Below are 14,608 nucleotides of genomic sequence, written 5' to 3' on the forward strand. Positions count from 1 at the left end.
AAAAAAAAAAAAAGAAATCTTTTTTGGGGGGAAGACAGGGGGAGGGGAGAGACAAGAGCCTCGCTCTGTCACCCAGGCTGGAGTGCAGTGGCGCGATCTTGGCTCACTGCAACCTCTGCCTCCTAGGTTCAAGTGACTCTCCTGCTTAAGCCTCCCGAATAGCTGGGACTACAAGCGCGTGCCACCCCACTCAGCTATATTTTTGTATTTTTAGTAGAGATAGGGTTTCACCGTGTTGGCCAGCCTGGTCTCGAACTCCTAACCTCAAGTGATCTGCCCACCCTGGCCTCCCAAAGTGCTGGGATTACAGAAGTGAGCCACCATGCCTGGGCAAACTTTAAGAATTCTTATATGCAGTTTAATTTTACAGAGAGCCACATGGATACTCAAGAAAGTCTCCAGCTATCTGGATTCTTGGGTTACAAAGCTGGCCAACAACCAGATTAAACCATTGCATCACTCAGGTAAGTCTACACAAACACAGAGAGACTGGGTTGGCTGGAGGATCCATCGCTTTATTTTCAGAAAAAGATGGCCAAAGAGGGGAAAAAAAACAGGCATTCCCGCAGCACAGTGAAAACAATCAGCCATCCAAAAAGCTGAATCAAAACAATGCCAACCAACTTTCACGCCCACACAGGTGAGGTTTCACTATGTAACAGCACATAAATGATCATCTAAATCCTAGAGAGAAAAGTAGATAGCACCTTGTGCTTTTCCTTGGCAGGTGGATGGCACAGGCTTGGAGACTTCCACGTCATCATCGCTTTTCCTCCTCTAACACAGGGCTGGTTGGTTTCACCTGCAGGCAGTACTGACTTCAGGGCTTGTGGAGAGGAGATGGTTGTGCTGCAGTTCACTTGGTGACAATAAAGCACTTTGATATACTCAACAGTCCCCAAATCTTCCAAGTAGGAGATCAGGTCCCACCCCGACTTCCCACATGGGCAAATCTGTAGCACAGACAACATAACGGCACAGCTGATCCATGAAGACAGACAGTGAATCAAGGCTGAGTTCCAGGCCAGTGACTTGTGTACCAGGGGCAAGACGGAAATACCAGATAGGAAATATTAAATCCATTCCATTTTAGCTCACGAGGCTCAAATGTGCCTTCCAAAAACACCTAGAGGAATTTAGGATTCCATAAGGGACGTATTTTACAATTTAAGCCTCCAAGAACACAGACGAGGGACTCCAGGTGACCTATCCACCTCACTGCAGGAGATCAGGGTGAAGGATCCTTTGAAACAAAATACAGTCTCCTCTCACTTAACCCTGGACCATTAGAACCTCTAGGGCCTGTAACGAATATACCTTTACAAGGCACCAGCAGGCAGCAGAGCAGAGCTCAGGACTTGAGATGACTCAGTTGCTCAAAAGGTGAAGGAGAGGCTCTGACTTTTAAAACACAGAAAGACAGGACACAGGAGAGGCAAAGGCAAGGGGGCACCCAGGAGAAGGGGGAGAGGGACTGCTACATTTGCGGACACCAGGCCTGCTTATTCTGCATAGACAATATAACATGGCTGAGCTGCCCTGCAGAGCTTCAGAGAACTACATTGATTCACCTCTCAACCTGGGCAGGGCACACAAGGGACTGTTACGCAAGATGAAATGAGGATTATTTTGGTCAAATGTTCCAGAGAAAGAGGCAAAAGTGAAACAAAAGGAAGCTGGGAACCCCTGACACAAGACTAGCAGGTAGTTTCTGCCGCAAACTGAATCTTATCAGCTTAACACACCCACACAGCAGCCCTGAGGGCATCAGTGAGTAGGAAGTACCTCCTTTGGGGTCCTCTTCCCCAAGAAGGCCTCTTCCTGGAGTCCCCCAGTCTGTCCTGGATCTCCATCATGAACAATGAGCGCTCCTCTGCACACCCCATATCAATGGCAGTGAAACCAATGAGACCAGCAGTTGAAGGCCCTCTGCCTGTGCTGACGCTGGAGTTGACACCAGAACAGTGACAGTCCAATTGAAGAGTTATCCAGGGAAGGAAAGAAAACGACTTTACTGGTTGCAAGCAAATAAACCTCTGAGATAGGTCTCCAGTTAATTTCCCCCAAAAGGTTTTCCCAGTTGGGAGTCTGTTTTTAGAACTGAGAACCAGGAACTGAGTTACACACCCACATGTGCTTAGACGAGTAGGCGGGTGACTTTATTCACAAACTGCTCAAAAACACAGGCTGCAGAGAACAGAATTTGGACTGCCAAACTCACTGTACCCTCATATCACACTCTTCTTTGCTGCCTACCCTGGAGCATTTTGGCTGGGAGGCAAAACCCCAGTGCTATTACAGGCAGTCCCCATACCCCTCATTCCACACCCACCCCACCCCACCCACAAGCTGAAGCCTTATGACCCGCTTCGAGTTAAACATCCTGTCCTGGTTTTCTGTGTTCCAATCAGTTCTCCAAACACATCCTCGATCTGAGACACAGACTTCAAGCCAGCCTGTGTTCTGTCAGGCTGCTGGTCGCCCTGGAGGGTGGAAGAGAAAAGGAAGAAGGTTCCAAATCATGTCACTCAAAACAAATCAGGCTTAATGCTCATACTATGTTTATATTCTTTACATTAATAAAATGCAACAAAAGACTTGTTTGTCCTAGTTTTTAAAAAACACAAAATGTGAGTTTTATGACCTTTTCTAGGAAACTCCTGAGGACTGTACCTTCTCTGCTTAAAGACTGTAGAGGCGACTGGTGTTCTCACGCAAGGCAGCCAAGGTGCGGGAGAGTGGCTGATCTTTGACCCTGGCAATCTCTCGGACCGTATGCAAGGCCAGGCCCGGGTGGGCATACTGGCAAAGGCTTTTGGGAACCTGGAAGACATCAAGTGGTCATAACATCATTGTGCCATTTGTGCACAGTCATAATCTAGAACTCCCTCCCTGTCCCTTCCCCAGCAAGGACCTCTTTGGGGCTGCCCTGTAGAGACCCCGTTACCTGCAGGTGCAGGGAGAGTCCTAGTCATGGGGGCTCTGGGTGAGCAGGGTCCCACGCTTCCTTGGACTACCCTCTACAGGGTAGGGCTTTGCACTGCCTGGAAGAGAGTGGTTACCCTTCAGCTTCTCAGCCCCCTAGACTTTTGGTTCTGCAGAGTAACAGCAAGGAGGCATCTACACAGCCCAGGATGGGACGTGGAAGTCACTGGGGCTCTGGCCCTGCCAACCTTCTAAGGGTGACCACCCACTTCCCCACCCTCTCCCTCCGGTGCCTCCCCTCAGCCTGAAGACCCCCTTACCTGGCGAGGGAGGAAATAGGGAGCATCCGTTTCTACGATGATTCTCTCCAGTGGGATCTGCCTCAGGGCTTCCCGGGCCTCCCAGGCGGAGGAGTACGTCAGCACTGCCGTGAAGCCCACAGACATGTTGGGAAAGTACTTCAGTAGGGGCTCGATGACCGGGTAGCTGCCGGTGAAGCAATGCCTGGGGACAGAACTCCACATCAGGGCTGCTCGCAGTCCCCTCTGTAGCAGCCCCCAGCTCCCACTAGACCCATCACCCCTTTTCAATGATTCCCAGAAACGGGAAGACTGCATCCTAGGGAAGGACCCCACAGTAAACACAGACAAGGGCCGGCTCCAACACAGGAAGCCCTGAGATGGCACTTGGTAAGTGATCAGAAATCACTCAGAGATCACCACACACACCGCAGAATGCTCTGCAGTCACCTGAGATGACCACCACAGAGAACACACTGGGATAGGAAATGCTCCTAGCACTGAAGAGGAGCAAAATCAAGAACTGTGGCCCCTATGATGACAACGACAGCATATAAAAGATATGCCCATGTAGTCAAACGAACTGAAAGAAAACCTAACAAAACATTGGGGAGTCGAACTACAGGTGAATTTTCTTCTCTTAATCTGATATCTACTCACGTTTTTGGTGCCATATATATATAGTTACCAATCTGGAAATTCAGGGCCTCCTCCTGCAATACCACCTCGTTGGGTCAGCTTAGCCCTAGCCTACCAGCCACCATTACATTTCCTTCAAAGTTAGCCCAAAATGCAGCAATGAAAAACCAACCAACCAGAAAAGCCAACTGACTGCTTCATCATTGGTGTGTGCCCAGCTGGGGGCCAGAGGCTTCACTCACTCTGCTTAGGTGCCCAAAGGCCATGACACCCCCATACCCCTTTTTCTGCCATCTGACAAGACCCAGTTTGGGTGCTAGAGTCCTTGTTATTCAGCCAACCCCTCTCAACCATCTTTAAGGAGCTGGCCAGGCATCACCTCCTGAGTCTTCTGGTTGGGCTATGATCATGGGCCCCTGCTCTGGCTCCCGCAGCACCTATGACCACCCAGTCCCACACACTATGTAGGCAGAAGCCACCATCCAACCTGTCTCCTGGCAGCACCTCCAGATGTCCCAAGAGGCAAGCCAATGCCCAGTATCTACACGTGGCAGGAGTTCTTAAGTTCAGAGAGTTCACCAAACCGAACTGAAGAACCCCGAGATGCCATTCTGATAAAATACGACATTGATTTTCATAACTGGGGGGAAAGGAGCTTTCAAATTCAAAATAGGAAAGAAAATGTCCTTTCAAGTACCCTAAGATGCTCTGTGTGCTGTCACCAAACCCCACAGCAACCTCTCAAGATGAGCAGTCCTCACGGCTGAGAACTGAGACTCCATTTCCACCCATCCCCAGGAGGAGGGCACGAAAGGTCCCTTGTGCTCACTGGTGATTTAGAGTTATTAGTTCAAACCATATGAAGTTACTATTTCGTGAGAAAAAAAAAAAAGGTCAAATATGATACATTTCAAGTGGTTTAACCTAATAGTTAATTCTTTAGAAAAGACAGTGTATAGGCCGGGCACGGAGGCTCATGCCTATAATCCCAGCACTTTGGGAGGCCGAGGCAGGCAGATCATGAGGTCAGGAGTTCAAGACCAGCCTGGCCAACATAGCAAAACCCTACGTCTACTAAAAATACAAAAATTAGCTGGGCGTGGTGGCATGTGCCGGTAATCCCAGCTACTCAGGAGACTGAGGCAGGAGAATTGCTTGAACCCGGGAGGCAGAAATTGCAGTGAGCCGAAATTGCACTACTACACTCCAGCCTGGGCGACAGGGTGAGACTCCGTCTCGGGGGAAAAAAAAAGAATAGATAGTGTATAATGACAGAATACGATCATTGCTGTCCTCATCAACTTCTCAGCTTTCCAATTAACGTCCTAGACGGAGGGAAGTGTTTCTTTCATTTGCCCGCTGAAGTTCCAGTCTTCTAACCTATGGATCTTGTAGTCAGGAGGCACAAACTTTTTCATGATGTCTAGCAGATCTTCGTCAGCTTCTCGGCAGTGGATCACCAAGGGCTTCTTTAGAGACACAGCCAGCTGTAGCTGTCTCTCAAATACCTAGAAGAGGACACAGCGACAACCCCTGTTGGTTAGCAGCACTTCAGAAGTCCATTACCTCTGGAACACCCGGTCCAGCAGGCACCCCCACCATGTCTCTAACTCTTTCCACTGTATAATGTAATAATAATAGCTAATGATTACTGGGCACTTACAATAGAGCCAGGTAGTGCCCAAAGTACTGCAGGTCTATCATAACCTGCAGTCCTCACAACCACCCTGAGGCAGGTGCTGCTGTCTGCGCAGCATGCAGTGAGGGCAAGTTAACTTGCAGTCAGCAGTTGTAGCACCAGGATCCAAACTTGAACCCTGGCAGTCCACACAGTAATCACTATATGATGCCAACCTGGGGTGGCAGGGGCAGGGCAGGGATCAAGAACATAAAGCACTGGCCGGGCGCGGTGGCTCAAGCCTGTAATCCCAGCACTTTGGGAGGCCGAGACGGGGGGATCACGAGGTCAGGAGATCGAGACCATCCTGGCTAACACGGTGAAACCCCGTCTCTAGTAAAAAATACAAAAAACTAGCCGGGCGACGTGGCGGGCGCCTGTAGTTCCAGCTACTCAGGAGGCTGAGGCAGGAGAATGGCGTAAACCCGGGACGCAGAGCTTGCAGTGAGCTGAGATCCGGCCACTGCACTCCAGCCTGGGCAGCAGAGCGAGACTCCGTCTCAAAAAAAAAAAAAAAAAAAGAACATAAAGCACAAAGTTAACGTCCCTCACCTCACTGTCCCCACCTCCGCTCTCAAGAGATACCAACTTCCAGAACTCTCCCTATGCAGAGCTGTTAGGGATGGCGGGGCGTGGTGTTTATGTGTATCTCCAGCAAGGTGTCTGGCTCTCAGAAGGTGCTCAAATACTTGCTAAAGAAACAAATACTACACTTATTTTCTACAACTTGTTTTTTTGTTGTTGTTTGTTTGTTTGTTTTTTGAGATTGAGTCCTGCTCTGTCGCCCAGGCTGGTGTGTAATGGCGCGATTGCAGCTCACTGCAGCCTGCATCTCCTGGGTTCAAGCGATTCTCCTGCCTCAGCCTCCCGAGTAGCTGGTATGACAGGCAGGCACCACCTTGCCTGGCTAATTTTTGTATTTTTTTTGTAGAGATGGGGTTTCGCCATGTTGGTCAGGCTGGTCTCAAACTCCTAACCTCAACTGATCTGGCCACTTCAGCCTCCCAAAGTGCTGGGATTACAGGCATGCGCCGCCATGCCCGGCCAATTTGCTTCCTTTACTCAGTCAAAATCAGATATCCTCACAGGTCAACAATTACAGATATACTTTACTCTTTATAACACTAGCCACTTTTAAATCTTCACTATTGTTAAAAAAAAAAAAAAATCTTCACTATTGTTAATTTGAATGAAAAAAGTAGGGTTAGGACCTGTTCTTTCCTCTAACAAGCCCAGGTTTAGAACAAAGAAAAGTATTAATTCACCAGGTGTGGTGGCTCACGCCTGTAATCCCAGCACTTTGGGAGGCCGAGTCGGGTTTGAGGTCAGGCGTTCAAGACAAGCCTGGCCAACATGGTGAAACCTTGTCACTACTAAAAATACAAAAATTAGCTGGGCATAGTGGCAGGTGCCTATAATCCCAGCTACTTGGGTGGCTGAGGCACAAGAATCCCCTGAACCTGGGAGGCGGATGTTGCAGTGAGCTGAGATCGTGCCACTGCACTCCAGCCTGGACAGAGCAAGACTGTCTCAAAAAAAGAAAGATTAATTCATTATAAGCAAATCACCTCATATTGTTTCCACGAGTAGTTTCTACAATTGTGGAACATAATTCGTGTTTATGTTTTTAGCATCAAACAATGAGATACTTTTGGTAATTTGGGTCAGGTGATAGTCACTTGAGAATGATATTTACAAGTCTAACACCTGTACTGCCTCTTCTCAAAATAGCAACACTAAGCCAATACCAATTCTGATGTAACTTTTGTTTAATCTATGTTTTCAACGAAAGGAAAATGACCATAGACATCAAAATTATAGACTGCTTGGAAGAGGCTTTATTTAAAGGCTGGCCAGTTCCAGTATCAATAGGTGACTGGAGCTCCTCCTATTTGCATCTGCTAAGCTGTTCATCTGTCCTCCCCGACCCCTACACACAGGCAGGAGAGGTTTCAAGAGATTCCAATTCCAACATTTCATTCCTGCCTCTAAAAAATTATCCCTCGGAGTAGTGAAATAAACTATTAGAGCTTTAGGATAGAATATTACACAGCTGTTAAACATTTTTCAAAGTATAGTTGATGAATGGGAAAATTTCACAAGTGGAAAAGACACTTAAAACTATTTAATTTCCTAATTTCTTTTTTTAACACAAGCACACACATCCAACCTACATTTCTTTGATCCTATGACAGGTGCTTGGAAGACAAGCCACTTTGCAATTGTTCCTTGCAATTTTATTGTCCCTTGCAATTTTCCAAGGGACAATAACATTACATTTATAATGTTTCGTAAAACACATCCAGATTTCAAAAATGTTAAGAAGGAAGAAGAACTCATTAGAATGCAGGAACTTGTGGTTGGACAGGAGCTATTTGCAGCATTTGTCCTCACCAGGAACCCAGCCGAAAAAGAACAGGAGTGAAGGAGGTACAGATGAGTTATTACCCAGCATAATTATTCACTTCTACCTGCATAAGGCTGGGTTCCTAACTGATCCATTATTTCCAGGGATTCCACAGTTAGTCTCTCCTGGGGATTGCCCCAGGCATCTCTTACATATTTATTACCTTAATAATTAATTAATTCCTCTTTAACACACGTAAAGAGATACAGCCTGGGTAGGGAAGGACAGTATACTCTCCCTGGCATCCCTCCCAGATGCTGACATGTGCAACTTACACACAAAGTCTTCAGGATCCAACTCTTATGAGTTACATAGTTAAATCTGTAAATACCACAGATCAACAAAGAAAACGTTAACAGTAATTTGCTCTAACCAGCAGAATAACTATAACTGCCCATTCTTTCCCCAGTTGTTTTGCTTCTCTATTTTCCAATCCTTCCAGAAAATTTTAGGTACAGCAACCAAACTCTCTTACAATGAACTGGGTCTAGCACCCTATCATCTTGGCCAGATACATTCCTTCCACAGGCTTTTTTTTTTTTTTTTTTTTTTTTTTTAATGTAATAAAGATGCGGTCTCACTATGTTGCCTAGGCTCATCTTGGACTCCTAGGTTCAAGCAATTTCCTGCCTCAGGCTCCCAAAGTGTTGGGATTACAGGCGTGAGCCACCTCGCCCAGCCCTCTATAGGTTCTTCTCCTTCCCTTCACAAGATGAAACATTCAGCAGGACACATCAAGAAATTGCTAACTGCTCTTTTAGGTAAATGCAACTCTGCACTGACATCCAACCAGGTGCAGTTCCCAGTCACCACCATTCACCTCATTTGGGTGCCAAAGTTTTTATTTACATCAAAACAGTGTCCACATCCCCCACCCAGCCTAGGAGTCTCTGGTGTTGACAAATATTTTCTAGTCTTCCTCCCTTTTACAGGCAGCTTAGCCCTCCCCCAGCCAGCAATTCCTCAGACTCATTATCTTCCAGTCTTGAGTCGAATCTCACCAAGCCAAATGACATCTTCAAGACTATGTTTATCACCCTGTGCCTATCACTTCTAGTTCAGTTTGTTGTGCAGGTCGCCCCATGGACCTTTAAGTGCAGACCTGAGACCCTGATAATTCTGTTATGTTTTGAGACAGGGTCTCACTCTGTCGCCCTGGCTGGAGCATAATCATGGGTTACTGCTGCCTCAACCTCCCAGGCTCAAGCAATCCTCCTGCCTCAGCCTCCTGAGTAGCTGGGACCCCAGGCATGTGCCATCACACTCGGCTAAATTTTTTTTTCTTTGCAGAAATGGGGTTTCGCCATGTTGGCCCAGGCTGGTCTCCAACTCCTGGCCTCAGGTGATCCGCTTGCCTCAGCCTCCCAAAGTGCTGGGATTACAGGAATAAGCCACCGCACCCAGCCATACCCAGCTAATTTTTGTATTTTTAGTAGAGATGGGGTTGCACCATGTTGGCCAGGCAGTCTCAAACTCCTGCCCTCAAGTGATCCACCCATCTTGGCCTCCCAAAGTGCTGGGATTACAGGTGTGATCCTGTAAATACAAAAAATTAGCTGGGCGTGGTGGTGGGAGTCTGTAATCCCAGCTACTCAGGAGGTTGAGGCGGGAGAATCGCCTGAACCCAGGAACCGGAGGCTACAATGAGCCAATATCATGCGATTACACTCCAGTCTGGCCAACAAGAGCGAAACTCTGTCTCAAAAACAAAAAATTAGCCAGGTGTGGTAGCAGGCACCTATAATCCCAGTCACTCAGGAGGCTAAGCCAGGAGCATCACTTGAACCCAAGAGGTGGAGGTTGCAGTGAGCTGAGATCATACCACTGCCCTCCAGCCTGGGTGACACAGCAAGACTCCATCTCAAAAAAATTTTTTTTTAATTAGCCAGGCATGGTGGTGTGCACCTGCAGTCCCAGCTACTTGGGAGGCTGAGGTGGGAGGATCACTTGAGCTCGGGAGGTTGAGGCTGCAGTGAGCTATGGCTGCACCACTGAACTCCAGTGTGGGCAACAAAGACCTTATCTCTGAAAAAAAAAAAAAGAAAAAGAAAAATTCTACAATACTACAACTCTTACCCTGCCAAAGCACCATGCTCAAAAAATATTGGGAGGAAAAAAAATATTAACAGGGGCTGCGCGCAGCAGATCAGGGCTGTAATCCCAGCACTTTTTGGAGGCCAAGGTAGGTGGATTATTCGAGGTCAGGAGCTCAAGATTAGACTAACAAACATAGTGAAACCCCACCTCTACTAAAAATACAAAAATTAGCCAGGCGAGGTGGCACACGCCTACAGTCCCAGCTACTCAGGAGGCTGAGGCAGGAGAATCACTTAAACCCAGGAGGCAGAGGCAGAGGCTGCAGTGAGCCGAGATCACGCCACTGCACTCCAGCCTGGGTGACAGAGTGAAATTCTATCTCCAAAAAAAGAAAAAAATATTAACAGAGTATTAGCCATGATCTCTGGTTGAATGGGAAATTATGCATTTTTTATTATTTTTCAAATATTCTACAATGGGTACATTTAAAAAAAAAAAAAAAAAGCTGGCCAGGCGCAAGTGGCTCATGCCTGTAATCCCAGCACTTTGGGAGGCCAAGGCAGGTGGATCACCTGAGGTCAGGAGTTTGATACTAGCCTGGCCAACATAGGCTCTATTAAAAATACAAAAACTAGCCGGGTGTGGTGATTCACACCTATAATCCCAGCTACTTGGGAGGCTCATCGGGAAAATAGCTTGAACCCAGGAGGCGAAGGTTGCAGTGAGCTGAGATTGGACCACTGCACTCCACAGCCTGGGCAAAAGAGTAAGACTCCCTCTCAAAAACAAAATTAAGAAAACCTAAAGTTTATTGTTTCGTAAGAAAGAAAGAAAACAAATGTTTTGACGTTGATATTATCTATAAGAAGTCACAGGCCGGGCGCGCGCGGTAGGTCAAGCCTGTAATCCCAGCCACTTTGGGAGGCGAGACGGGCGGATCGAACGAGGTCAGGAGATCGAGACTCCCTGCTAACACGGCGAAACTCGTCTCTACTAACAAACTACAAAAAAACTAGCCGGGGAGGGTGGTGGCGCCTGTATCCACAGCTATACCCGGGAGGCCTGAAGCGGAGAATGGCCGTGAAACCCGGATGGCAACACCGCGGGAGGCGGAGCTTGCAGTGAGCTGAGATCTGGCCACAGCACTCCAGCCTGGTGACAGAGGCAATACTCCATCTCAAAAAAAAAAAAAAAAAAAGAAAGACAAACTGAACAGTAGAAACAGTAAGAAATAAAGCTGAACAGTAAGAAACAGCTTGTAAAGCATTTGACAAATTGGCATCTAGATGGTCTGGATAACAGCAAGCACACTGCATTTTCAGGCATTCTAAATTATTTAGTTCTAAAATTAGATAAACCCTTATTGTCAGGCCTCAACAACTAAAGGAAAATTAAAACTATAAGCAGACAAAAGAGAGCCTTGTTACCTTGTGCTGTTCTGGGACAGGCGTGGTGCACTTGTAAGAGTAATCCAAGCCCATTTCCCCAAATGCCACAGCCTTGGGGTGCCTTAAGGCTTGCAAAAGATTTCTTTCTTGACTCTCACTGTAGTAACGTGCAAAATGAGGGTGACAGCCAAAGGCACCCCAGACCAGATCCTCTTTCAACAGCTCCTCCCACAGGCCATCTGTCAGGGTGCGAGGATCACAGAAGTCAGAGATGCAGCCCTGAAATTCCTTAGGGAAGGAGCTGCTGTAAATTTTTCTGAACTTTGTAAAACTCCCTTGGAAAGACAGCTTGGAATAGAGCATGTCCAGGTGACAATGGGTGTCAATGAAGCCCTCCTCTAGGCTTGGCTCCAGGTGGCTCTTTGGCAGGGAGCTGGATGTGTACCCTCCACAAGGACGTGGAGGCATCTCCTCTTGGAAAGTTCTTTTCTCCTTCACCTCTCTTTCTTCTGAGATTCTGGAGAAGCGAAATGAACGAGAATTCTGGGACCAGCCGTCCTCTGAGGCCTCCATGTCTCTGGAGGTGTTCTGGACGCTCCCTGCAGAGTTAGGCGAATAATCACTCAGGTGGCTCCGGCTGCTCCTCCCAACCTGGGCTGCATCGTTGCTGTTACTGCCTGTGGAGGGGTAGCCAGAAGGCTTGGGGCTGCTGGTCCAATAGCTGGCATAGTCACACCAAGGACTACTGTACAAATGAGGCGGGTACATGACATAGTCAGTGGTGAAGGAAGAAGGCTCTGGAACGGCTGAAGGTTTCAGTGAGACAGGTTCCTCCTGAGAGAATCTGACCGTGGACATCTCCTCAACATCAGACCAGTCACTTCCAGAAGAGGGGTGCTCCATCACCACCTCCCTATCTTTATGCTGCAGAAAAGAAGGCACACAACAGTGGGTTAGCTTTCCAATGTGAAGATGGCCTCCCAGGCTGTCATTCAGCTGAACATAAACCCTGGTTTGTTCTTCTGGCCATGGTGATGGCTTTGCATTGGCTCATTAGCTCACCCTGTCACCTGGTTTCCTTACAATTTCCAGAAATGTTCAGAACTGAGGCAGGTTACTGCTGTGAACAGCTGTATTGGGTTCAGGGAACAGGCCTGTGACCATGCCACTCCTAAAGGCAGTGCTCTATCTGCATCCCTTTCTCTTGAGAAAAACTGCTCTCTAGAACACACTCTGGATTGGAGATTTTAGAGAAAAGCAGTACCCAGCTTTTCCTCTCTAACACTGTCCTCAATATATTCAAAATGTAAAACTACAACAGCTGTGGCGGTTGTTTTTTTTTTTCAGACAGGGTCTTGCTCTGTTGCCCAGGCTGGAATGCGGTGGTGAGATTTCGACTCACTGAAGCCTTGAACTACTGGGCTCAAGTAATCCTCTTGCCTCAACCACCCAAGTAGCTGGGACTACAAGCGCGTACCACCACACCTGGCTAATTTCTTGTAGGTAGGGGGTCTCCCTATACTGCCCAGGCTAGTCTCAAACTCCTGGACTCAAGCAATCCTCCTGCCTTGGCCTCCCAAAGTGCTGAAATTACAGGCATAAGCCACCACACCTGGCCATTCTGACAGTTCTTAAACGTGTCCCCAAATTATTTAACCCTTCTCCCCATTAAGAGTGGGGTCTATGACCCCTCTCCTTAATGTGGACCTACCTAGAGACTTACTTATAGCCAACAGAATGCAACAGAAGTGAAGCTGTGTAACTTCCTAGGCCAGGTCAGAAGGGCCTTGTAGCTTCCATGTTCACTCCACTTGCTCACTCTGGAGCAAACCAAGCACCATGTAAGAAGTCGGGCCACCCAAATGACATCCTGCTAGAAAGGCCACATGTAGGTGTGCCAGTTTACAGCCTGGCTGACTTCCTGGCTGACAGCCAGCATTTGTGCACCATGGAACTGAGCATCTCGGATGTCCAGCCCAGTCAAACTCTCAGATGACGACAGCCCTCACCAATATCTGAAAGAAACTACATGGGACTCCCCAAGAAAGACTTGCCCAGTCTAGGCCTTTCCAAATTCCTAACCCAGTATTGAGAGCAAAAGAAAAGCTATTTTAAGCTACCAGCTAGTCATCGTAACTGAAATAACCAGAGAAGGTAAGCTCCACGAGATCAGGAATTTTTTTTTTTTTTCACTGATATCTCCCAAACACCTAGAACAGTGCCTGGCAGAAAATAAGTGCTCATGAATATTTGCTGAATTAATGTGTAGAAAAAATGGTGCCTGAACTTAGCTTCACATCTCCATCACCTGGGGAGCATTTTAAAAACAGATTTTTAAAGCCCATTCCACCCTGAGATATTGTGATTCAATAGGTCCAGGGTGGGGCCAAGCAATCTGCATTTAATTCTCCCTGGAATTGTGATGCAGACCAGGTTCGAGAAATACAGTATGCACATCAATATCAATTCACACTGGAAACAAAACTTAAGTGCCATCATTTCTTAAAGCAGCCATCTATACCTGCCAATGCCAGAGGGCTTGAGCAAGAGGCCTTACAAAGTTCTCGTAATATTTTTATGAGTATATGTAATTCACATAATAAACATTCACAGCGAAAGAGCATTCTAGCTAATTACCTGATTAAAATGGAAAAAAACTGTTTATGTTGCCTGTACGAATATTTCATACCCCATCTACACTCTAACAGGAAACAAGTATTAGTAACCAACACTTAAACGAATTACCCATTTCCCATTTTACACTTTCCTGCCTTAGACTTCTTGCAGTTACTGCTTGAATAGCAGAAACATCCAAACACGAATCTTTTCTAAAATGTAAGCTAACTTAAATGTAGCACATTTTAAATTTAATCTGAACTCTTGAACCTGGGTGATAGGTACCTGGTGATTCAATACACTACTCTGTTTACTTTGAATGTTTGCAATTTCTCCTAAAACCTTTAAAAACTTATCTATAAGGGAGAACAACCCTTCGAAAACTATCTTGCTTGGGCCGGGCGCGGTGGCTCAAGCCTGTAATCCCAGCACTTTGGGAGGCCGAGACGGGCGGATCATGAGGTCAGGAGACCGAGACCATCCTGGCTAACCCGGTGAAACCCCGTCTCTACTACAAAATACAAAAAACTAGCCGGGCAAGGTGGCGGGAGCCTGTAATCCCAGCTACTCGGGAGGCTGAGGCAGGAGAATGGCGTAAACCCAGGACACAGAGCTTGCA

General features: G+C 47.1%; 1 protein-coding gene across 1 annotated transcript in view; it reads right to left on the minus strand.

The window, feature by feature from the left end:
- Positions 1-494: 494 nt before the first annotated feature.
- Positions 495-14,608, minus strand: part of TATDN2 (TatD DNase domain containing 2) — a 40,328-nt gene continuing 26,214 nt past the window's right edge. Inside the window, 5 exon segments of the mRNA XM_017847504.1 lie at positions 495-2,483; positions 2,674-2,823; positions 3,246-3,429; positions 5,244-5,371; positions 11,413-12,297. Of these exon segments, the coding sequence (XP_017702993.1) occupies positions 2,683-2,823; positions 3,246-3,429; positions 5,244-5,371; positions 11,413-12,297 (1,338 nt within the window). The 3' untranslated portion in view covers positions 495-2,483; positions 2,674-2,682.

The sequence above is a fragment of the Rhinopithecus bieti genome, unplaced genomic scaffold (assembly GCF_001698545.2).
Source record: "Rhinopithecus bieti isolate Rb0 unplaced genomic scaffold, ASM169854v2 scaffold_29378, whole genome shotgun sequence".
Classification (NCBI taxonomy): domain Eukaryota; kingdom Metazoa; phylum Chordata; class Mammalia; order Primates; family Cercopithecidae; genus Rhinopithecus; species Rhinopithecus bieti.